The 26,572-nt window shown below is 31.4% G+C and overlaps 2 protein-coding genes across 2 annotated transcripts; one reads left to right on the top strand and one right to left on the bottom strand.

The window, feature by feature from the left end:
• Positions 1–1,637: 1,637 nt before the first annotated feature.
• Positions 1,638–7,830, bottom strand: LOC134714122 (neuroplastin-like). Its single transcript, XM_063575368.1, has 4 exons — positions 7,701–7,830; positions 3,754–4,035; positions 2,909–3,181; positions 1,638–2,080 (listed from the first exon to the last, which is right to left on the bottom strand). The coding sequence occupies exons 1-4, from the start codon at positions 7,759–7,761 to the stop codon at positions 1,965–1,967; spliced, it is 732 nt and encodes a 243-aa protein (XP_063431438.1). The 5' UTR covers positions 7,762–7,830; the 3' UTR covers positions 1,638–1,964.
• Positions 7,831–9,807: 1,977 nt separating this feature from the next.
• Positions 9,808–25,532, top strand: LOC134715790 (uncharacterized). The gene is made up of 12 exons (XM_063578237.1): positions 9,808–9,962; positions 12,615–12,771; positions 14,009–14,077; positions 15,576–15,652; positions 16,337–16,387; positions 17,421–17,494; positions 19,361–19,480; positions 21,047–21,127; positions 22,620–22,758; positions 23,164–23,246; positions 24,247–24,343; positions 25,344–25,532. Exons 1-12 carry the CDS (start codon positions 9,873–9,875, stop codon positions 25,515–25,517), a joined length of 1,212 nt encoding a protein of 403 aa, XP_063434307.1. The 5' UTR covers positions 9,808–9,872; the 3' UTR covers positions 25,518–25,532.
• Positions 25,533–26,572: the final 1,040 nt, after the last annotated feature.

Genomic DNA, 26,572 nt, shown 5'->3' with positions numbered 1-26,572 from the left:
TTTATAGCTGTCTATATGTGGTATGGGCTAATCGAAAAGAAGTACCGTACGGTGACCTATAGTTGTTAAAGTCTGTGTCATTTTGGTATTTTGTGGATAGTTGTCTCATTGGCAATCACACCACATCTTCATTTTTATGTACAGTGACCTATAGTTGTTTTTTTATGTATCATTTGGTCTCTTGTGGAGAGTTGTTCCATCGACAATCATACCACATCACCTTTTTTATATTTAAAAGTCAGTTGAAAATGTCTATTCATCAGATCGATACAAAGATGAACAAGAATGTGTCCATAGTACACGAATGCCCCATCCGCACTATCATCTTCTATGTTCAGTGGATCATACCATAAGGAACATTTGTTGATTTGACTTCAACGTCACTAAAAACTACCTCGACCAAAAACTTTAACCTGCATGTAGCGGGACAGACGGATGAACTGACGCACAGACCAGAAAACAGAAAACAGAATGTACATAAATGGGGAATAAAAACAGCTAACAAAAACATAGAATGAACGTGACAGGGTAACAACAACAAAAAGACAAAAAATACAGATGTGAAAGCATTCTCAGTTACTGACAGCTTGTTCAACGCCAATAACAACAAAACAAAATCTTGTATATACAAATATTTCGTCTTTCTACAAGACGTTGCTTTTTTGAAAGAATGCTAGTATTTATTTTATACCGCGACTTAAGTGGTGGATCAAGAACTTTTTAAAATAGGGGCCACTGCCTGATATAAAAAAGGGCCCTCTAAAATATTGCTTCATGCAGTGATTCCCTATATATATTCAACAAAAACAAGGTGTTTCGGAGACAAGGTGTATCAAAACAAGTTGTCTCAGAAACAAGGTGTCTCAGAGACTAACCGTTTCAGAACTAAGTAAAACAAAATATAATAAAATCTTGGAAATTCGGTTAAACTGAAAAAAAAGTGTTCCCTTTTACAAAATTGACTTTATTGATGTAAAAAACTTTGTTAAATTCCTTTACCAATTATAATTCCGAATTTCCAAGATTTTATTATATTTTGTTTTACTTTTGCAAAATAAAAAATAAATTGTAGGCATTTAATTACTTTCTTTGACCTTCAAACATTTTTCTCGTCTTAAAAATGCATGAACTGGACGTTCAGCAAATGAAAGTTTTTAACGACATTGACTGGCTATACGTTTTCAATCAATTTAATCAATCAATCAGATATTTTCTGTCGTTAATTATCTTTTTCGATGGCTTATAGATCACTAAAGAAGCACGTCATCTGTGAAACTACTGAAACGAATTTGAACCAACATTGTGTGAATGAGTCTTGATTGGCGAGTTTGTAACTTTATCCAATATTTTGATTTTTTCACAAAAATTACCACCATGTAGAAAAAGACTGAAAAGTGGTTTTAAGTTGGCATTGTTAAAATTGGTCAAATGAATGAAAATCGTTCGAACTCAACTATATTCATTGTGTATTTCCGTTCAAAATTTAGAATTATACACAACTTGAACTTGACATTATTAAAATGCGTACCACAAGTAACGTGGGCCAGCGTAATTTATGTCATTTTCTTAAACATGTAAGCAATCAAAACAAACAAGTCTCGCACTAGCTAAATGCCTACAGAAATAAGAAAACAATATATAGTCATAAAAGACAAATTTCTTTACTATAGCATATCTTTACTATAGCATATCTTTATTTTGCATTTTTAATATACATGTAGATCACTAGGAAATTTTAGGTATATAGTAAGAAATAAAATAAAATGACGCAACTATGTATAGGAAGGACGAGGGTGCATCATTATTGACTTTATTGCTGATTCTAATCGATATGTGCATAGATCCATTGATCGATGTTATATATTCTTTGTAAATATTTGAGAGCTACCGTCTCAGTGTGCCTGTCCTTCCTTCTCAAGCCACGTTCTTCTTTCTTCCTCTTTCAATGTCGGCTAAGTTCAATGTCAAGATGATTTCCGATCTGTTTTCTTTTTGTTGTCTTTACAAAACATTATTATCAAAACAAGAACCAATACTTCAAGCACTATTCCAATAAACGGCCACAAAGGTGCTAATTTTTCTGAAACAAAAACAGCAAAACAACTTGCATTATCCACATTTAAAAACTTTACACCTTTCATGAAGGCTAGTTTTGCAATTATGAAATAGAGAATAATGTGAACATTTGTGTATGTATTGCTACGTTACCCAATGCTGGTCATTTGACTGTTTATAGTTTCATAATTTATATTTTACTACGTTTGTTATTTTTTCATGCATGCATGGTTTGAACATTGTTTTATACCTTTATAAAATGGTATTTTCAATAATTTTTTTATCATTTCTCCATTGATTTCAATTATTAATTGTGATATTTGAATATTCTATCAAACCAGCAACAATAATACAAAAAAATACACTTAAAAATTCTTCCTTTTATCTCTATTTTTTATGTGTGTGGGTGATCTAGGTCCAGATGATATCAGATGTACTTTCAATTTATTAAAACATAGGTACTTTATTAAGCTGTATTTGTTTGCACCTGTTCTAACTGTCAGGATCCTGATGTTCAGCAATGGCGGGTCCAGGGGGAGGGGGTCCGGGGTTTGAACCCCCTTTTTGGACGATCAATGCATCAGTTGAATGGAGACATATAGTTGGAATGTTTTACACATGTCAATTTGGGGGGCCCTTTATATATATAGCCTACTGTTCGATGTGAGCTAAGGCATGTCGAAGACCGTATACTTTGACCTATAGTGGTTTACTTTTATAAATTGTGACTTGAATGGAGAGTTGTCTCGTTGGCACTCATACCACATCTTCTTATATCTATGATAAGAGGTAGACATAACTTGTGCGTATAGTGTCTTGTCGTACCATTTGTATAGATCTGTGATGGTCTTACCTCTTACACGGACCAAAGTTGTAAATGACTTTCTTCCAATACTCCATGATGCAGAGCAAGTATAATGACCTCTGTCCGAAGTTTTAACCGGTGAAATCTGAAGTGAACCATTTTGTTTTCCCTGTATATTTGACAATACTATTCTATCATCGTTTAGCAATACACCCTCTCTGTACCAAGTTACTGTAGGTTGGAGAAAACTTTGAACAGGACAGTCTAGCATTAAATCTTTGTCTTCTATAAAACTGTATGATTGGTCAAACTTGCTGTTGTCTGAAAAAAATGGAAGATATATTACATTGATATACTTGTGATCTAAACATATTTTAACTAATCTTTTTTAATGTATGGTTTTACAATTTTGAAACTTTCGGCTGTCATCTTCTGAAAGCTAAAATGACGTGTACAGATACAATATAAGGTCAATGTCAGCAAAAATCAACTCTTTTGTATGATTCTTGTAGAACTGCGAAGTTTACCGAGTCCTTCAAAGGTTTCGTGTTGATTAAAAAACAAAATATGTGTTAGACATTGATATAATATTGTTTATTATACTATATATATATACATATATATGATTCTTACATGTGTGTTTCTTGTCACATAAGCTATTTTTTCTGAGTGTTATTTTGAAAATCAAATATCTCAAACGAATAAGCCGTTGCATTATAACTGTTCAAAATTATTACTGCGGCATGCATGCAAACTCTATTTTTCGTCCAACGAGCAAAAATACTAGACACACATGCATACCTACATACACATAAGCATAGTACTGGAATGACAGATACGTGTAAGAAAGAAATTTTAAAAAATATAAAAGTTCGATCAAAGAGTTGTTATACCTGCTAGAACCATAATCGTAACATTGGACGTCGAATCGTTTGAAATACATGTATATATTCCTCCGTCTGAAATATCTATGGACGATTTTAAAATATTTAGTTTTACAGTTGATGAACTTTTTGTAACATTTGTCTCAAATCCGACTAATTCTTGTCCATTTTTCCTAAAGATGGGCATTACACTATCATTTGTATGGCTGTAGGTATATTCACACGTCAGGGACAAAGAACTTTGTTCAACTGTTTGGAGAAATTCGTTTCCTTCTAATATTCTGGTAGATCCTGAAAAAACAACAACACACTCTGACTGCGTTAGATGAAAAAAATCAGTATACATGTAAATGATATTTTGCAACAGGCGAATGGTGGGGGATTTCATTTCTCTTTTTTATTAGATACTAATCACGTTGGTCTAATACAAATAAGATTACATGTTATTTTTCTTACATTGCTTCTCATCTAAAATCTTGGAATCAGCATATTTATTAATAAATTAAAGTAGACAAAAAAGTGAGAGAAAAAAATGAGAAAAGTAGGCCAAAAATTGAAATAGAGAATAACGGAGTGCTAAATTAATATAGAGAGGAGAGAATAATGGACATACCAATAAAAAAAATTGTTTATAAAAATTAGAGAAATCTAGAACAAGTATCCCTGTCTTCCCCTTCAAGATCCTTCTAGACCTAAAATGATTGTGTTACTATATTTTAAAAAGGAATCCATTACTGATTCTTTGACAGAGTCAACTTTCATAAATATGTCATCCAATAATGAACAAAACCCGAACAGCGTAATAAGCTATAAAAGGCGCTTCTGTGTGTGTTTTTTTTTTAATTCATAACATATATCATAGTGACCAAAATGGCATGATTCAATGACCACAATATCACGGTAAACCAACTTTGCTATGTGTTTAATGTTTACAAGTAAATATGTATGTTACTACCAAATTATGAATTTTCGACAGCTAGGATGTTCCCATTAAATTGTATTCACGACAAATTAATACAAAATGTTATGGGGAAATAAAGCATTTTCCTCGTGGAAGTACATTCAATTCAATTCAAAGACTTTATTGTTTAAATATTCAAACAAATAGATTGGTTAAAGGCTCATCCTATATAAATCCTTTCCGATAAAGTTAATTTGTATGTATATAGTCTCACAGTGACAGTGGCGGATCAACAAGGTGAGTTATCCATGGTTTAAAACCCCCCTTTTTTTTGGACGAGCAATGCATTTGAATAGGGACATATAGTTGGACCCCCCTTTTTGTCCTGGGATGGGAACCCCCTTTTTAAAATGGCTGGATCCGCCCCTGAGTGAGTCAGCGGAGGGAATCCTCCATCATCTAACAATACCTAGATTATATTTTAAAAACATTCAGAGTACATTTCTTTCTAACACATACGATGCAAACGGCTAAGCGCGCATGTTTTGATCATACAAACGCTTGCAAAACCTATGCACCCGCTAAAAATGCGTTTACAGTCTGTCGTTCGTCGTTGAGCGCATTACTATCTAAGACAAACGATGCAAACGGATTAGCGCCCACATGTTTTGATCATTTGTTTCTAACATACCTTTGCAAAGTTTACATAAACGTTGACAAACTATGCACTTGCTAAAGATGCGTCTACAGTTTGCCGTTTGTCGTTTGTTAATACAAACGCTACGTTTGTTTCTAACTTGAACCAGATTAAACCGATGTAAAAAAAAAATTCTACGTTTGTAAAAAGTCTGTTTACCAACAACATGTGCATAATTGAAAGTTCAAACAGGGTCAGTAAAGACTTATTAAACGATGTATTTGTTTCTTCTTTTGTAGCGTTTAGAAAACAACAACAAAGAAACAAATACTTCGTTTAATCAGGTTGAAGTAAGAAAAAAATGTAGCGTTTGTACTAACAAACGACAAACTGCAGACGCACTTTTATCGTTTGCATAGTTTGTCAAAGTTTATGTAAACTTGGAAAACGTATGTTTGAAAGAAATGATCAAAACACGTGCGCGCTTAGCCGTTTGTATCGTTTGTGCTAGAAAGAAATGCACCCTTAGTATTTTTCTACTTTCGTAGCGTTTAGAAAAAATAATGAACAAACGCCTCACAACGTTTACAAAATTTTGGTTAGAAAGAAATGCCCTCTAAGTATAATTTGGTGGACCCTCAGACGCCCGGTACACTAGTTAATAGAATACTCTCAGAAAGATTTATGTATATATTTCTAATAATACAAGATAGCACTCTTTTAAGAGGAATGTACAGCGACGCTCCAGTCAGAAACCAGGTTGAAATAGAACAAAAGAATCGAAGCTCTTTATTAGAGAAGGCGATAAATGTATACTGTATTGTTTACAATAGTGACAAATTTTTTAAAAGTTAATAGAAACATACAAAACTGCAATTTTCTTCTCAATAACGAGGTGTTTTATTTCAAAAACACCATTTGCATAAGTTTTTAAAATTTATCTAGTACATAGTTAAGCAGAACAATTAGATATCAAGTCGACGACATTGGTATCTTTCAAGTTGGATAACGAAAATGCATAACCTCCGATTTTTTTGAAAAAATTACCACGGACGGAAAACATATCAATCTATTAGTTCAGTGATTTTCGTGTCTGCCCTTCCATTATGTGACTGAAGAAAACATTCCAAAACAAAGGTAACAATTGTATCGAAAAGAGAAAATCGAGTGCACCTTTTTTAGTTAGGGCGTGTTTGAGTTGAGTATTTTGTCTTGATTTCGTACAAAGTAAGAATATTTCATACATCGTCTCGCTTCAGATTCTATCATTTTTATATATCAACTACAGGTTGACTTTATAACACAAAAAAATAACAGTACTTAAAGATGAAATATATGGGTCAAGTGAAATACCTATCTAATGAGTCACAAACACAGAGAAGGTGTGTTCGAATAGGTATTTTTTTACTGAAAGTACTTGACGACAGTCTTACAAGTTGGATGATGAAAATGCATATCTTCGAAAAATTCGATTTTTTTGTGTGTGATAACTAGGGTTTTTAGTCTTCAACCACTAAAAAAATCTAGTCTGCTCTTCCACGTAATATTTAATTAGAATTTTTTAAAATGTTTATGATTTTTCGAAAATTTTACCTGACAACCGATCAGACAATAGTTTTAAGTTGAATCAATGCAGACAAGATCATTAACTGATGCTCATTAGTTAGTTGATACATTTGTCTTTTTAAATATAACCGACATATAAGGATCGTATTGGTGCAATGTGGATAAATTTATCGGTTTCCAAGAGCGCGTCATCGCTACAATGGCTTCCATTTCTACGATTGTGAAAATGAACTGGCGTAATGGGGAGATAATTTTGACGAAGTAGGATCCTGACTGCGCTCGAATCTAAAAAAAGTTTTAAAAAAAAGTCAAATAAAGTACGAAGTTGAAGAGCATTGAGGACCAAACATTACTAAAATTCAAGGTTATATATATTCTTGAGGTAGAAAAGCCTTAGTATTTCAAATAATGTTTAGTAAAATTAGACAATTAGTCTACATAAGTACATAATAAGAATGCTTTGTAGTTTGTGTCAAGAAGTTATATTGCCATTTCCGCCATGTAAGGACAATGAATTGTTTCTTGTTTTTTCTTAGTCAGTAACCTTGAGCACATATATATATATATATATGGCATTCAGCAGGGTTAAAGAACATCAGTTGTTCGACCTGTTAGTCAAATGCGTTTTGTTTAAATATACTTTTTCACTTTTTTGGTCTTTTGGAAAATGTTGTTTGTGCTGTTTTTAGACCCTTCTACAACGAAATTTGTTTGACATGCACACGTATAAAAATTGCGGTTTTTATCCAACGCAATCATAGGTTTGAACGTAGTTTTCAATTTAGACTCGTATATATATAAGTCGCAGTACTATAATTAACTTGGCCGGTTTCTAAAAAAACATCGTCTTACCTGAAATACTAGTAAATAATCGTAAAAGCCACAGAAGACACTGCAGACTTCTCGTTTGCATGGTGTTTAATTTACATTATCTGAGAACCTTCAATTAACCATAGCCGGAAACAATAAGTACGAGGACGGATATTATAATTGTTAAGTTTATAAAATCGCATATAATTTGTAATTGTAGTATTAATCCAGTGATTAGTACTTCGGTTTAATATCCCATGGTGAGATAACGGCAGCTTGACTGATGGGAATTGACACAGGCACTTGTTTTCTATCCATGGGAAGATCTACTATCCCTATATATCGAGTAATATATAGGGATAGTAGATCTTCCAATGGATAGAAAACAAGTGCCTGTGGAAATTGACCTTCCCTTAATTTAATTTTCTACTTTGGGGGGGGGGGGGGGGGGGGGGGGGGGGTCAATTTTAATGTTGTTTTTCCTTAACATATAAAACTTGGAAAAATGTGTTGAAGTGGGTCAATGATACTGCTGTACGTTGACTTTTTATATAGTAATTTTTTTTAATTAGATTGTTCCAGTAATTTTTTCTATGAGTTATTGTTGTCATTGTAGAATAATCTGAGAGCTGGTTCTTTCAATTTTCAATTATTTTTTTGTGTGTCACGGTTTCACTCGCTACAAAAACGCCATGAGAGTGAGCAGTTACTTAGGTTCTATATGATGAAAGAATGGTAAATTGTCAATTGTAGTTTTTACCATTTTATTCGTGTGTGATGCAATTCTTTTCAGAATATTTAACTGTCTGGCTGTTTTTTTTTTTTTTTACATATGTTTGATATGTGTTGGTTACAGTCAAGCATAAACCCAATAGTCACTCCAAACAATTTTATTTTATCTTTAAATTTGATGTCGTTTCCATTTCAGTTGAATAAAATTGAGAATGGAAATGGGGAATGTGTCAAAGAGACAACAACCCGACCAAATAAAAAACAACAGCAGAAGGTCACCAACATGTCTTCAATGTAGCGAGAAATTCCCGCACCCGGAGGCGTCCTTCAGTTGGCCCCTAAACAAATATATACAAGTTCAGTGATAATGAACGCCATACTAATTTCCAAATTGTACACAAGAAACTAATATAAAAATAATACAAGACTAACAAAGGCCAGAGGCTCCTGACTTGGGACAGGCGCAAACATGCGGCGGGGTTAAACATGTTTGTGAGATCTCAACCCTCCCCCTATACCTCTAACCAATGTAGAAAAATAAACGCATAACAATACGCACATTAAAAGTCAGTTCAAGAGAAGTCCGAGTCTGATGTCAAAAGATGTAACCAAAGAAAATAAACAAAATGACAATAATACATAAATAACAACAGACTACTAGCAGTTAACTGACATGCCAGCTCCAGACTTCAATTAAACTGACTGAAAGATTATGATTTCATCATATGAACATCAGGCACAATCCTTCCCGTTAGGGGTTTAGTATCATACCATCATATGAAGACTATGTTTTTCATTGTGTTTTACTGCCAATCGCTATATATGGCTTGGTTATTTTCTGAATGATTAGCCTTATTTGATTTTTTTTAAATGAGAATCATTAAATTAGTGCCCTCTCAGGACTTAATAATAAACACCAAAGAAAAACCAGATTTTGAAATCTGCATAATTAAACTAGTCACCGTCTTTTACAAAGAGAAACATATCGTTCATATCATAAAATATTAAATAAAACTGGGCCTAGTATAGAGCCCTGTGTGAACCTTTATGATATATATATGTCTAGTTTGACCAATTTTGACACATGGTTTTTCTACGAGTCGGGTAACTATTTAATACATTTAGATAAAATTCACTCGGACTGTAGTTTTTCAACTTCATGAGCATCACTCAGGAGATAACTACAGTCGAAAGCTTTAAAATGGCTGTTTCCCCCAAAAAATAATTTTATATTCAAAAAAGAAATATTTTAATTAATTTATTTTAATGAAAAGGCACCAAGCCATGCACAAAATCAAATATTCATAAAAAAAAAATAACCACAATATGCCAAACTGATTCTATAAAAGCTGGGTTTGTATTCACTTTTTGTTTATTCCTTCTTTCGGTCTTAAGACAAAGCACGACAATTAACTCGCTACAACGGAAGTGGAAGCCACATGTTCAACAATCAAAACACTATCTTAAAAGTTTAAATTTAACATGAGGAAGCGAACTCTGATTCGTCCAAAAGACGTTGGCAGCAATGCAACTTCGACTGAAAATAAAGCCGATAATTTAAAATCTGGAAAGGTGTTTATTATAGCATGTACTAAAGTAGGAACTTAAAAAACTGCACACGTAAGGTTAAAAACCTTACGTACACATCACTTGTCCGGTACCTCGAATTACCGAATAACAGTGTTATTATCCGAATAACTCATGTAATTACCGAATAACTCTTCAAATATCAATATTAACACATTTAAATGACTTTTAAACATATATTATTGAATAAAATTATAATAGAAGTGTATTTTATAACCTAAAAATAAAAAAAAGTTGCTGGTAAGTTAATATTGATCATTATAAAATTATGGATATCGGTGTGTACTTCCAAGATGGCGACCAAGGAAATCGTAAGGAATGAATAAAAGAAAGATTGCATATATGCCTTCAAAGGAAAACGTTATGAAAATATAGTATTAAATAATTTACTGTATATACTTGTATAACTTTAAAGCCACTGTACATAATGTATATATGTTATTGATAGCGATTTTTCTTTGTCATATTATTTTTAAATTAAGTCCATATGTACATAGCACACAAGTTCCGGGAAGTTTTACACTCCTACCTAGGAGTCTACTCCCGTATTCGGAAGAAAAAGAAAAAGCTGAGGAACCGTAGCTCTTAGGTCCTTATGTTATTTTTTGACTATTTGCAGACCATAGATCCGCAAATAGTCAAAAAATAACATAAGGACATAAGAGCTTCGGTTCCGCAGCTAGTACTAAAGCAGTTGTATTGAGTTATCATTATGCCAGATGCAAAGTTGGTGTTTTAATAGTAGAACATTATAGATCACAGAGGGTTCACATTTATTTTATCAACTTGTACAATGTACATGGTTTATAATTTTCTAAGACCCTTCAGTTTTTTCAATATAATTTGTACTAATTGTAAAACATACTTTTCGGTTAAGATTAGAATTGTTTTTTTCTAGGTTTTAAACTTAATTTAAAGTATATTTCAATGTATATAGTAATCATCTTTCTAATGTTTCTTCTGAGACTTATAGATATACTTTTTAGTCCCATGTTTTTTGCATGAGTATAATCCCTTTTAGGATTCTGTGTCCAGACAGGGACAGTCTATACTATCAGGACTGGTCATGACAGTCGTCTCTGATGTCACAAGAGTTCAAAGTGTTCTTCATAACTATATGTTCAAGTTCCATGAAGTAACATTTTTATGATTTTTTTACATTTTGACAAATTACAAAACAATTTTTTTGAAAGAATTAAAGAATTTGTGAATAGTTTTTAAAATATACATGTAGACCTTTAAACTTTGAGATATTTTGTTTGTAAATTATAAGTGGCTGGCATCTTGTTCAATATGTACCCTCTTTTGCAATGTTCTCCAAAACAAGCTGTTCAGTGATAATTGAACTGTTTTTAGCTCAACTTTTGCCAACCCTTGGCTTTCGTTTGTTGTAAGATATTTCAATCATATTCTCCTCTAAAACTACTGAACCAGTTCCAACCAAACTTAAGCTGAATGATCCTTGGGCCAAAAATTAAAAAAAATATGTTTGTTTCCCCTCCCCCCATCCATCCCGGTCAGAAATACTAGGCCCCTGGTTCAAAAAATTATTTGCCACAAAAAGAATGAAATTATTTTTATTTCTTATAATCGGTTTACAAAAGGGTAGACCGTGGGGAGGGGAAACAGACATTCTTTTACATATAACCTTAGGGTGTTTTATTTAAACTTTGTGATATCTAATATTCTGTTTTGTCAAAAAACATGGCTGTCGTGGGTAAAATGCAGTTTTTGGCTTATATCTCAAAAACCAAAGCATTTAGAGAATATCAGTTTATTATCTGACTGAGAGTGAAAGTGTTAATTACAATAAGGTGAAGTTCTATCAGCCATGAAATTTTTGGATAAATCTAAAAACCCATTGTTGGGTTGCTGCCTCTATATTGATAATATTTAGGAAATTTGGCAGTATTTGGTTTTTATCTTTATAACTACCATAAATGATAAAGATAAACTGTTAACAGCAAAAAAGTCAGCAAATAAAGATCATTAAATAAGTTTATACAACCAAAATTATCAATTGACCCCCTTAAGCTTTCAGCTGGAATATTTTGCTGTTTTCAGCAAATACAAGAAGTTTGAAGCCCTGAAGCAAATACATGTACAGGAACCTGATGTTCAGGGTTGTTGTTTGTTGAGGTGGTTCATAATTCATTCTTGCTTCTTGTTTTTGTATATTTAACTGTTGGTCGTCCTGTTTGAATGGTTTTACATTAATAGTTATTTTTGGGGCCATTTATAGCTTACTGTTCAGTGTGAGCCAAGGCTCTGTGTTGAAGACCGTACTTTGACCTATAATAGTTTACTTACAAGTACAAATTGTGAATTGGGTGGAGAGTTGTCTCATTGGCACTCATACCACATCTTCTTATTTTTACATAGATCTATACATTTTAAAAATATAAATACTGGTGTTTATCAAGATTAATGTATTGTGAAAGTTATCTGATTCTTTTTATATTTTCAAATTGAAAATGTCAATTTATGACCTTTTCACATATACTCCTACATGTATGAGCACTAAACAATAAAGTTGATAAGTTCCATTTCACAAGTGTTGAGGGGAGTGTGAAGATTAAGCTTGTAAACAAAAAACATTTAACTTTGAAGTTATACATTTTATTGGTCTATTTACAGCCAACCACTATTGTGAAGGCTTCCAGAAAAGAAGTAGCTGGGGTTTGTAGGAAGATCTGTAAAGTAATCCAGTACCTGATATTAATTCTTATCATCCCACCGTTTTTGAATTATGCATCAATACAGAAAGAAGTAAGAGAATTGATTCCAGAGAAAGGTAAAATTACAATAGTTTTGGACTTGATTTGTTAAATATACAGTGCAACCTGCCTAATCCAACACACTAGGGCCTGGGAACCAGAAAAAAATGTCAGATTAAGCAGGGTGGCGGAACTCTCATGTTTTTTTCTGCAAGGATAGGCATATTTTGGAACCATGAAAATATGTCAGTTTAAGCAGGATGTTGGAATACTTAGGTGTCAGATTATACAGGTTGCACTGTTCTATGTATTTGTCAAGTTCAGATGATTTCTTTCATTCTATAAGGTCATGGTTACAAGTATATGTACAAGTTTTAAAAGAAAGGACTTGAATCATGATACAATCTAGAACTTTTTGATCAAATATATTCTAACCTACAATGTACATTATTGTACACAGAAAAATTTCAAAGTCAAAGAACTCAGCATGTGTTTCTATCCTCTATAAAGCAAAAGTGAATCAGTATCAAGTTCAGTGGCAGTTTTAGGGTGGAAATTAGTAACCATTTGTGTAATTACAGTTTTTGTCTAACACATTGTAAAAATCATATGATGTGTATTGTAATGATGTGTGTCCAACATTACTTGTTTGGTTTTAGAGGTATATGAAAATATTTATCTAATTAATGAACTGCACTTGTTCTAGGTATACATGAAGTTATGATAATATATATGATTAATATCAGTGGCGGATCCAGAAATTTTCATAAGTGGAGGCCCACTGACTGACCTAAGAGGGGGCCCGCTCCAGTCACGCTTCAGTGATTCCCTATGTAAGTAACCAATTTTTTTCCCAAAAAGGGGGGGCCCGGGCCCCCTGGAACCCCCCTAAATCCGCCTCTGAATATTATGTTTTGTGACATAATTCTTAAGGAATTTTTTGATTCCTCAACTTTGAAAAAACATTACTTGGTGTACATTCAATGATAATTTATATTATTTTCTGAATTGGTTCAACTTCAGTACATGTATATTATTGTATATTAATATTTATCATAGTAGTAAAATTGAGAATAGAAATGGGGAACAACCCGACCATAGAAAAAACAGCAGCAGAAGGTCACTAACAGGTCTTCAATGTAGCGAGAAATTCCCACACCAAGAGGCGTCCTTCAGCTGTTGTAATTATTTCTTATTGAACCAAGTATAATTTTAGGGACAACAGAATTATAGAAAACCAAAGGTACATTGTCATACATTTTCATTGCTAAATGTATGAAACAAATGGCTCATCCTGATTTATTTTGATTTTAGGAAGTTTGTATGATGTTGGATGGGGTCAAAAGATGTTCAAACTATGTGAAGGACAGGGACCACCAACTGGTATGAATTATATAGAAAATAATACAATATTCTAATTTATTGCATTAATGCGCTTGAGATATACCTTAATTTGAATGGATTCAGTTAAGGGGGCTAGCTAAATTTTTGATTTAATATAGGATTTGTCTAGATTTTTCTATAAATGAACTTTATCTTATACATAATAGAAAAATAAAATAAAAAAATGGGGTCACCGTTCATTTACGCTCACAATCTGCTTTTGAAAGAAGCATACATTTTTGTTAATGTCATGTTTTTCTGTTGAACTAATAGGAGAAATAGCGGTAAAATTGAAATAAAAAAGAACTAAATTACAGAAATCGCTTAAATTTTACAATTATTTAGTTTATGTACAGCTTATTCGAAAACAACAATAAAAAAATATAGGTCACCGATAACTTAAAAAAGATTATTCAATTTTAATGCCAAAATAAGGCATTCTTGCACCAAAGGGAGATAATTTGGAGCTTTTTCAATGATATCTACATATTAAAAGTCACCTGGGGCCAACACAAATTGATTTTTTGGCATGATTTTTGTATCAGATGATAAAGTAACTACTTTAGGTAATAAATAAAATTTGTAAATGAAAAATTAATGTTTATTTTTTTTCTGAAAATCTTATACCTTTCTTAAATTAACTTTTAGTATTTTAAGTGTAATACTGCTAACTTCTGCATTGAGATATTTTTATGCCCTTGCCGTAGCAGACAGGGCATTATGTTTTACCATTGTCAGTCTGTACGTACATCCCAAAGTTGGTTTCTGTCTCTAACTTTAGTTTGCCTCAACCAAATTTGATTAAACTTATACATGATGCTTATTACCCCAAAACACAGATCCATTTTGAATTTTGGTGGCGTCACTTTAACCGATTTAGTGTTATGCTCCTTTATAAGTGGAAAAATTGACGAATTTTTAGATTCTGTTCTCTTACTTTAGTATGCTACAATTAAATGCTATGAAACTCATATGCAATGCTTATAACTACAAAACACAGATCAAGATAGAATTTTGGTTGTGTCATTATAACTTTTTTTAGAGTTATGCCCCTTTAAAAATTGAAAAATTCATCTGTGGTATTCCCCATTTATTGTAGATACATTTTCACTTGTAAGTGAGAATTAAAATAACACAGAGCAAGAAATTGTTATCTTTAAAACAACTAAGCATAAACTACAGCTGTAATGGCTTTAGAACTTTCATAGATGTGTTGAGAAAATGAAACAAATATATAAGATTTTTCAGTACATTCAACTACTGATGTTGCAAGTTTTTTGTGATCGAAGTGCTTTTGCCTTTCCAATTTTAAAATAAACAGCATTGTATAGTTGGCAATTGTACCAAATCTCATTATTTTTATATGAAAATAATCTACTTTTTGAATTCTGATACAAAATGTGCAGAAAAGTATTTTAAAAAATGTTGAACAAAAAAGTATTTACCTGTATATATCTGTATATATTGTTTTTATATAATAAATACCTTTATTTTGCAGTTATATTTGAGTCACCTGGTGGAATGACATCAGATGTTTGGTCATTGATTTATCCACAAGTCGCCAAAATTGCCAGAGTAAGAATACATTTTAACATGGTTATAAATCTTCATGCACATGATGTATAGGCATTAGCAACCAATTTTTAGCAACATATTTTGGTTTAACAGAAATGGCTAGTTAATAAGCACAGAGGATTTAAGTTCTATGAATAAAAATGTATATTGATGATTTGCTATATCATCTAGAATACGTTTAAAATTATATTGTTTGCTTCACTACCTATGAAATGTCTTCTTCAAGAGGCATCACAAACAAACTTGACAAAAAAATGAAATAGGACAAAGCAGTTAATTTTGGTTTGATTAAGTTAGAATAAACTCAAAACATTAATGTTGTTCTATCTTGCAAGTCAGTAATTCAACTCATTTGAATCTTTATTCATGCAAACTTCAATTTAACTGCCTAAGCATGTTTTGTTGTTCAAAAGAAAAGAATGTCAACAATCACTCATCATTGAAATGTGAAAAAAAAGTCAAATGAAAGCTTCTTTTGTTGACTAATTCTCTCATCAAAAATCACTGAAATACAGGTAAAACAATGATTTACATATTTTTCATAATCTACAACATGAAAGCATTCAGACCTTGAAACTCGTCCTTTTACAATATTACACGTGTAAGTGCTGTGTATTTATATTTACACCATGTTATATTTCAAAGTGACAAACTAGTGTGCATTGATTTTTGTTTATATTATAGGTATGTGTATATGACAGAGCTGGCTTAGGATTTAGTGAAAGACCTTTAACTGTATGTTTGATATGTGTATGATTTGACTTTTGGTGATTTTAACACCACTTTTAAGCACCACATTTAGGCTATTTTGTGGAGGTCAGTTTTTATTGTTGGACGAAGCCAGAGTGCCCGAAGAAAACCACTGACCTAATAGGAAAAATTATAATCCTAGTCAATTAAGATTGGAGTTGAGTGCACCCAAACGAGCTGTGTTCAAACTCACAACTTCACTGTTGACTGGCTAGTGATCACAGTAGTAACTTCTTAGACCATCTACCACCGAAGCCTCTGATATATTTATGACAATTTCCTATGTTCTTTTGAAAATATTAAAACTTTTTATGAGATTTTCCGCTATAATGTAAAAACAAAAGCATTATTTTTCATCCTTTCTAGGTTTAACTTGGGTAAATCATAACTTTATTTTCCAATAGTAGGTCATATAATTCCCAACTTTATCAATGGAATACTTTAAGCCACAACTAAATCCTTCTGTTGGAGTAAATAAATCCACCACTTTTAGTGGTAGAACACCTATATATAGATTCTTACAGTGCAACAAGTGTATTATGATACTTCTCATCTCGAGACATTTAAATTTTATTATTTAAAGCGCAAGGCTTGCCAAGCCCTTTAAATAATAAAATTTAACTGTCGAGAGTGGAGAAATATCGTAATACACGAGTTATAGTGTTGGAATCTGTTTCTCTAATGCTTTTTATCGTTCTTTTTCAAAGATTTTCAGAAATTTGTGCTCTTTACATGCGACGTCATCAGGCAAGGTCGCCTTTTTTCATGACGTCACAATAGGAAAATTGAGAAGAAAATAAAACATTTTGACGTCATAATCAAATTTCAACTAATCATTTGCAGAGAACAGATTTTTCACTACTGAGGAGAAATATTTTTCTCACACCGGTCAGGAAATGTGAAAATAGCACAAAAATTAGAGAAAAATATTTTATCAATGGATATGTACAAAAACAAGGCATTTTTTAGAAATGCAATATGATTATTATTGCAGGCAATGTCATCATTTTTCTTTCAGAATGCTACTGAAGCTGATGGGACTGATGCCAAAAGTAATTATAAAAATAAATGGTTCCCCTTTACTGTAGAAAGGTGAGATAATATCAAAAGTCTATGCTTTGGTAACTAGCATTTGTAAGATATTAAATGTCATTTTAATGTTGTATATCCTGTGTGTACTAGTTTCACAGTTATAGATTGGGCTGCATACCTCTGTTATTAGAAATATTAAACTTTAAAAATAAAAAACAACACATTTTGTTCAATTATCAGATACTAAACCCAACTTGAAAATTAGGAATCATGTCAACAACTGTTGTATGTCATATCTTAATATTTTTCCTTATTTGCAGAATTTTGAGGGAGTTGATGACAAATCTTTGATTGTTTCTGTTAAATGAATTTACATCTTTTATAGACTGAAACTCTTAAAGCTGGATATCATATGCAAGGATCCGGAAAAATTTTCACCTAATTTCAGTCATTTTGATATAACTTAAAAATTGTTGCCCTTTTTCAAAAAAAGATAGTCAAAATAAGATTACTGTGCACATGAGTATGAACATACTCTTAGCATCAACACACTTGTTAAACTGTTTAATCGCATTTACTGCATGATTTTTCCTACCATTTTCCTAAAATGATAATAGATCATGAGCTATTAAGGGAAGGCAACAGTTTGATATTAAAATGATTTTAGTGACTCAAAACAAATATTTTCTCAGTCATTGCTAAGTTTCTTTCAATTTGCAGTCAAAATTCAAACCAGATGTTAGCCACAATACTTAAAAGAACAACCACGGACTAATTTCCGGGATTAGTTTTGTTTATCAAATTACAGGAAATCATTGACTTTTAATTTTTAATTTTTTACCTTTGAAAGTGTTTAAATGTTAATGTTTGCACTTAATTTATTTAGTATGAAATCATTTCAAATTCATGATTTAGTGTCTAATCTGCGGAAGAGAATTTCAAACATGCGTATTACACAGTAAACTTAGCAAATTTGTAAGTAGTGAAAAAATACTTTTCTTAGGTAAATATAAATTAAGTTTTAAACAGAACAGAACTTAAAATCTTCTCTCTGAAACTACTGGGCCAAATTTAACCAAATTTGAACACAATCATCATTTGGGTATCTAGTTTAAAAAAATGTGTGCGGTGACCCGGCTTACCAACCAAGATGGCCGCCATGGCTAAAAATAGAACATAGGGGTAAAATGTATATTTTTGCTTAAAACTGAAACAAAAGCAGTTATAGCAAATCTGACATTGGGGTAAAATTGTTTATCGAGTCAAAATCTATCTGCCCTGAAATTTTCAGACGAATCAGAGGAAATTGGTAATTTTAAGGAAATTTTGCAGTTTTTTGGTCATTATCTTGAATATTATTATAGATAGAGATAAACTGTAAACAGCAATAGTGTTCAGCAAAGTAAGATCTACAAATGAATCAACATGATAAAAATGGTCAGTTGACCCCTTAAGGAGTTATTGTCCTTTATAGTCAATTTTTAACAATTTTTATCAATTTTATCAATTTGTGTAAATTTTTACAAAATATTTTCCTCTGTAACCAATGGGCCAAGTTCATTATAGATAGAGATGATTGTAAGTAGCAAGGATGGTCAGTAAAGTAAGATCTACAAACACATCACCATCACCAAAACACAATTTTGTCATGAATCCATCTGTGTCCATTGTTTAATATGCACATAAACCAGGATGAGTGACACAGGCTGCTTTTGAATGCTGTATAATTTTATAATGACATCACAATGTTTTTTTAAAGATTGAAAATTTGGTATAAAATCAATCTGCAGTTATTTTTCTATGATCATTATCTCTAATCTACTACCAAAATAAATATTTATCAGTGCATGCTACATTTCATAGAAGAGATCACTTGTGTACAGTTAAACACTAAAGACTATAGTTCAATAAATTGTGTAATTTCAGAATGGCAGATGATTTATATCAGCTGATGACAGTTAATAGCCAGGAACCACAACCCTTTATACTTGTTGGAGCAGAACTCGGAGCTTTAGTATCTCAGTTTTATGCCCAGATGTTTGAAGGGTAATTTCTAACTATGCTTAGTGCCAATCATACAGTTGTTTTCTTAGTTCTTACTGTGGATTCATTTATTTTCGTGGATATTGATAACATTGAATATTAGTGGATATTGTATTTCTTGTTTTTGCCAAGTCTGCATACAATCCTATAGAAAATTAATATTTTTGTTGAATTTCAATCTATGGTTCATCTTTACTCACTGATTCTATTAAAATTGTTTTCCCACAAATAATAATGAATCCTCAGTAACTTAAGAATATTAGTGCAAAAAAAACTGTTCTTATATTACATTCACTGAAACATTAGCCCTTAAAAAAGGCAGTCTCAAAAAGAATGTCATACAATTCCTTTGCAATAACATGTCTGGTTTGAGCAGATATTTTCACACTCACTGAATAAAATATATAAGATGCATATTTTCAATTTTTAATAACAAAACAAAGCATATGAATACAAAGGATCAAACTAGAGTTTTACCAATACAAATCCTGCTCTTTCTAATTACACCTGTCTGATACTATAGTAATAGTTGTTATACCGTATAGCGGGTTATTTTCGCAGGTGTAAAATTTCATGATTTACCTTGAATAAGGTATATGAAATATTTTAGCGGTAATTATTTTGGCAGATTGAAAACTTTCATCAATACCTTTGCAGGTACCCCTTTTAAATTGGTGGAATTTATTTTGGCGATTCTGTTCTATTCACGAAAATAAGTGAAAATTTACCCCCCTCCTAAAATAACCCGCTATACAGTATGAGAGTCACTGTTTAACAGGAGGATAAAGTACTATTATTTAAAAATCATTTTATTTGTATTGGTTCAATGGTTGTCTTAATTTTATTCTTATTGCGATAAACTACATTTCCAAGTGTTTTATATTTATCTCTGAGGACTAATAATTTACAATACCAGCTGTACAGTACTGTATAAATGTTTGTTCTATATAGAGGTCATCTACATATCTTTTAATAGTCACTCTTTTTAACATTTGAAGTTATTTTCAGAGAGTGAATTTCCTTTGCGGTTACACTAAAGTTTGATATTTTAATAGGGGAGATAACTGTTGGTAAAAATTTTGCAGATTTTCTTGATACATTTCTTATAAAGATATAGGAAGATGTGGTATGAAAGCCAATGAGACAACTCTTCATCCAAGTAACAATTTATAAAAGTAAACCATTATAGGTCAAGGTATGGACTTTGACACATAGCTTTTGCTCACACCGAACAGCAAGTTAAAAAGGGCCCCAAAAATTGCTAATGTAATACCATTCGAACGGGAAAACCAACAGTCTATTCTATATAAAAATGAGAAACACTTATGAACCACATCAACAGACGACAACCACTTAACATCACATTCCTGACTCAGGTCAGGTGCAAACAATTGCAGTGGGATTAAACGTTTTAATGGTACCAAACGTTCTCCCTTTTCTGAAACAATAGTATAACATCACAACATAGAAATACACACTTTAAAATATCAGTTGGAATTACTCAATCAAAAAACGTATATTTTATTGATCTATTAGTTTTACTATTGATTTTTCTTTTGCAATTTTTAGACAAGTTTTAGGAATGGTACTGATCAACCCTTTATCAGAAGATTTATTTGAACAAGATGGTGGAACTTGGCTTCAACATTGGTAACCATAAAGCAGTACATATTTATCAACTTTATCTTAAGTGTTTTTCAGTACATTTTAGTGATTAATTTCCAATTGCCCGTTTCAGAATTTAATGCATTATGGATAATTCATTCACCAAAATTTTGTGATTGGTTACTAATTTCCTTTACACAGAATTCAAACAAAATTTTCATTATGTAAATACAGATAATGCAATTAATTACCGGTAGTCCTTATTTTATGAAACTGCAAATTGTCAAACTAAGACAGATTTATGAATTGGCATTCCTTTCATCAGTCTTTAAATCAGTATATTGATCTGCAACTTTTTCCTGTTTTCTGTTTTTCTGAAATTTTGTTTTAAAGGTGAGAGATATTTACAGGGTTTATAGTCAAGTAATGAGAAATGACATAACATTTTTGTTTTGGTTAAATAATTTAACATTAAAAATAATTCACATTTTTGTCAAGCCTTCGACTTTGGTCGAAAAAGCAAGACATTGAGCTCCTACATTCCATCGTTGTCGGCAGCAGTGCCCACAAATATTATCATTGTGGTTTAAAGAAATTTTAAAATCTTTCTTACACTATCCTGGATTTCTATCAAACATGGACATAAGATTTTTTATGATCATAAAATAGTATTTAGAAGTAAAATTTGTAAAAAAAGAAATCCTGTTTTTCTGTATTTTACTTATAATTGGACTGTTTTTCTGCCAGGAAACATGACTTTACTCTGTTGGTAAAGTTTTTAGAATTTTAATAACTTTCTTAAAATATCCTGGATTTGTACCAAATTTGAACAGAAGCTTATTAATGATCAAAAGCTAGAATTACCGGTAGATGGAAATTCTGGAAAATAATTTGTTGTACTTGTTTTTCCGTATTTGACTTATAAATGGATAAATGGACATAGTTTTTCCTCCAGTTAACAAAAATGGTTAACATTACATACAGTTTGCAGTTCAAGTTTTTAAGACATTTATTAGATTCATTGATTTTTACCAAATTTGGACAGACGCTTCTTACAATCAAAAGATAGTATCAAGAGGAATCTTTTTATTGATTTTTTCCTCATTTTAGTTGAGCCAGTGATAAACAGTAGACAAGACACTGGGTTCTGTGGAATCCTTACAAATTTTATTGAAAAAAAGGATATTCATAGTAAATTTGTCATATATTTTGTATATAATAACAGATTATTTTTGGGCTTGTCAATATTTTAAGGAATTGCCAGAAACTATTCAAATTTAAATAAAAAGCTTATGATGGTATACATTTTGAAAACAGTTGTTTTGAATACGCTATGATGAATATCTACTGAAAGTTATGGGTATTAGATAACAGCAATTTGACCAGATCATAAGATTTTTCTGCAATATGAAAAAAAGAAAATTCTAAAACCCTGATAGCATTTAAAACCTAAAAGACAATTCATTAAATTTAAGATTGACTTAATTTAAATTGAAATTATCACATAAATCATTTATTAGAAAATTATTTATTTTAGGTATAACTACATAATTCCTTCCTACCAGACTTTACAGTTAGGAGCAGCATTAGGTATAACAAGACTTGCATTACTGTTAGGACTCCTATATCACCCAATGTCAGGTGCTGAACTGCATGAAAAAGTAGAATATAGACAGGTATACAATAAAATAGTTTCTTGAAAATTAACCTATTCATGATTTCATGTAAATATTCAAAATGTCACATTGGCTCAGAAGCTTTTTGTTATTGTTTTAAAACTATTTAGTTAAAAAAAAACGTACACCAAGAAATCACATGTGTCTTAAATTCAATAAGAATTTGCCTAAAAAACTACATCAGTTTGTTGTGAAAGCTGCAATTTCTGAAAGAATCCAGTTTAACCTTGGTTAAATTTTTATATTTGGATGTATAATTTTGTCAATTGACAAACTTATTGTTATTATAGGCTAAAAGCATGTGATAAATGAGAAAATAGTAGATTTAACTAGTAACTATTCTATATCAAAATTAATTGTCTTATCATGAATGTGATACCTTCATACACATTGATTTCATTTCAGAAACATTTAATGTGCCATCCAAAACATCTTAGTTCAGTGGTAGATGAATATCATTTTGTAAATGAATCTTTTTCACAAATGAAGTAAGTGATCTATATGAAAGTAAAAAAAATGTTGTAGGATTGTCAATGAGACAATTAATTTCCCACAAAAGACCTAATTATGTAGATGTTAGATTTATAGGTCACTGTATTATTTTCAACATTGAGTAAAACTCGTACCACTTAAAGAATATTTTGCAGTTCGAACATGATAGAAATTGAATTGTAATGAACACAGTTTTTCCTGATAAATGTTTTTTTCCGTTCCTCTTGATTCTGGTTTTAGACGGTGTACACAATCTTTACCTTTAATCTATTAAATCCAATAAGTACAAAAGGATGTGATAATATTATAGCAGGAGAATATAACTGGAAATCAATAGAATCAGGAAAGACTGAATAAGAATTAGACATCTCAAAATTCTGTTTTTCAACATAATGACTTGATATCTTGAAGTTTTATACTATCGAAATATTAATTAAAATTTGCATAAAAGTGATGTTAACTTTTACTATTTAGATTACATGTCATCCTAGAAATCAATTTTTATATGCTTAAAGCCCACTTGTTTATATTTTTGGAATTATCACCAGATGGTATAAGGGAGATAATGCTTAGTTTATTTAAATCCTGTTTACTAATGAATTATATATTTACAACTGCTCTCAGTCTTTGGCTAAAATTGTTCATCCTTAATATTAAATGTTATCTAGTGTTAAAGAAAAGCTATTTGTATATCTTTAGAAGTGTTTCAAATTAAGTCCTATTAGAATATGAAAATTAGCAAAATGCCATTGAACGTCACAAACCAATTTTAAAAATATTTACTTTTCAATAAACTACATTACTGTTTTATACATATTAGAAAAAAAATAATATTTTCTGTATTTCATTTCTACATAGGATTCAAAATAAATTAGTTCACCTGACCATATTTCCCTAACTTTAAAAGATTTCTGAAACATGATAAAATCCAATCTGTATTGTATAGATATCTGTTGGTTTGTTCTTAAACTCTAATGTGTATTTCTTACTTTTCAGGACATTACGGATGATAAAGAGTTTACCGGACAATATATCGGTTACAGTTATAAATGGAAATTATTATGATGAACAAATGCCCAGTTATTTAAACAAAGTATGTTATTATACATGTCTTGCATACACTATTGAGTTGTAGCAAAATTTCCTTTCAAAGGAGAATTTCCAGTGATGAATGAGACAATACAATAATCTTTTTGGGTATAGTACTATTTTGCCATGCTTGACCAGCAATAATTTAAAAAAAGTATTGGATTTTTCTCTCTTGAAGTTATTTGTCTCTTATTTTCAATAAATTAAACACTCTTTATTTAATTTGGTAGGATTTTGAAGGGTTCACAAAACAAAACAAAATATTTGGTGTTTGATGCAATGCTCTTACCTTTGATTTATTCATTTTCATGGGTACCAATTTTCATAGATTGAGGACAACTTGTATTTTCATGGATTCAATGTAGTTTTGGAAAAAAATTCTGCGTACAACTTAATAGAAAATTTATGAGATTTGTTGAACAAAAACTATGATTGAAATATTCATTGTTTTGTTAATTTTGTATTTGAATTGAGATAACCTGATTGTACTTTAACAGAGGCTGATTAAGAGGGTTTTTCAGGGTGCCTGCCCTTTTTGGGGAAAAATTTGGTTGATTATATAGGGAATAAATGAAGCATGACTAGAGCCTGCCTCCTTTAAGGCAGTCAGTGAGCCCCTCTTTTGAAAATTTCTGGATCAGCCACTGTTTAAGCCTACATACATAAACTAAATTTTATCATGGATGACAGATGAAGTACACTAAGTGATGATAATAGCTTACTTGAACCTTTGGTCAGGGGAGTTTAAAATGTCAATTATTTAATAATTGAAGACAAGAATGGAAAATTTTGCCTTAAAACACAACTGTACTGAATAAATCTAGACATAGGCTAGAAAATATTCATTAGGCCTTGCCTACTAAAACACTGCAGGGTTGTCAAAAACCTAGGGTTTTATGAGAATAGCACAGCCCTGTTCGGAATATTGTTTTGACAATTTTGTTTTGATAGGCTTGAATCATAGAAAATAAATTGCCTAATTTTATAATCATTTTCTGTTTCAGGCTTGGGCGAAATCAGAACAGACATTACTGACCAAACATTACCCTAAGGCGAACCATATAGTTATAAACGGTGCAGATAAACATATGTTATATAGAAATCCTAGAGCAGTCATAGACCCAGTCAGTCGGATTATCAGACAGTATAAAAATAGAATGAAAACAAAACAGCAATAAAATATTAACCTCTTACTTTACTGATTTACATTTTTTTCGACTTTTTAGTTTTCTTTTCTCTCATGGTCTCAGCTCTGTATTTGTTAAATTAAAAAATTATGACAAATTACTAGGGCATTCTCTGGCATTGCCATTTTGGAAGTTCATTGTATAAAAAGGTGACTGTTGAATGATGTCATGCAGAAAGAACACGTTTTTTGCTATTCACCAGAATTTGTTTCAATTTATGATGAATTTATTCAAAGATGTGGTATGATTGCCAATAAGAAAACTCCCAACCAGAGACCAAATAATGTATATTTCACAATACAGCCATCAACAATGTCAGAGAAAAATTCATACAGCAAAGCAAGCTATTAAACAAGAGTACACACACTGAAATGTCTGGCCTTCTTTACTAACTATTGATTTTATGTTGAAATTCTTAAAATAAAGCTTTCCTATCACATAAACTTAACAAGATCCAAGAAAATGAGATCAAGGTCTGATGAACCAATATGAACTACAATGTTACTACATGTACACCTTGCAATCATTCCATTTATACACAACACAATTTAAGATATATGTTTTATTATTCAAATATCAAAACATACTAAAACTATAACTAAATATTAAAATAAACTGTATCATAACAATACATATCTTTCTACATTGTATAACAAACTATATAATACATTATTGGCTTTCTGGGGGCTACTCATTCACTTAAGAGAATTGAAATAAACATTTCAAACTATTCAAAATATGAGAAAATAAATTCAAAACTTATCAAAATATGAGAAAAATAAAAATATGCGATTAGTAAAAAATGTTCCTGGGGCGATCCCCAGGAATGAACCTATGTGTTTCCTGGGGCGATCCCCAGGAATGAACCTATGTGTTTCCTGGGGCGATCCCCAGGAATGAGCCTATGTGTTTCCTGGGGCGATCCCCAGGAATGAGCCTATGTGTTTCCTGGGGCGATCCCCAGGAATGAACCTATGTGTTTCCTGGGGCGATCCCCAGGAATGAGCCTATGTGTTTCCTGGGGCGACCCCCAGGAATGAACCTAT

This window comes from Mytilus trossulus, chromosome 4 (assembly GCF_036588685.1).
Source record: "Mytilus trossulus isolate FHL-02 chromosome 4, PNRI_Mtr1.1.1.hap1, whole genome shotgun sequence".
Lineage (NCBI taxonomy): Eukaryota > Metazoa > Mollusca > Bivalvia > Mytilida > Mytilidae > Mytilus > Mytilus trossulus.
Note: the sequence above shows the minus strand (reverse complement) of the source record. Positions and strands in the feature narration are given on the sequence as shown.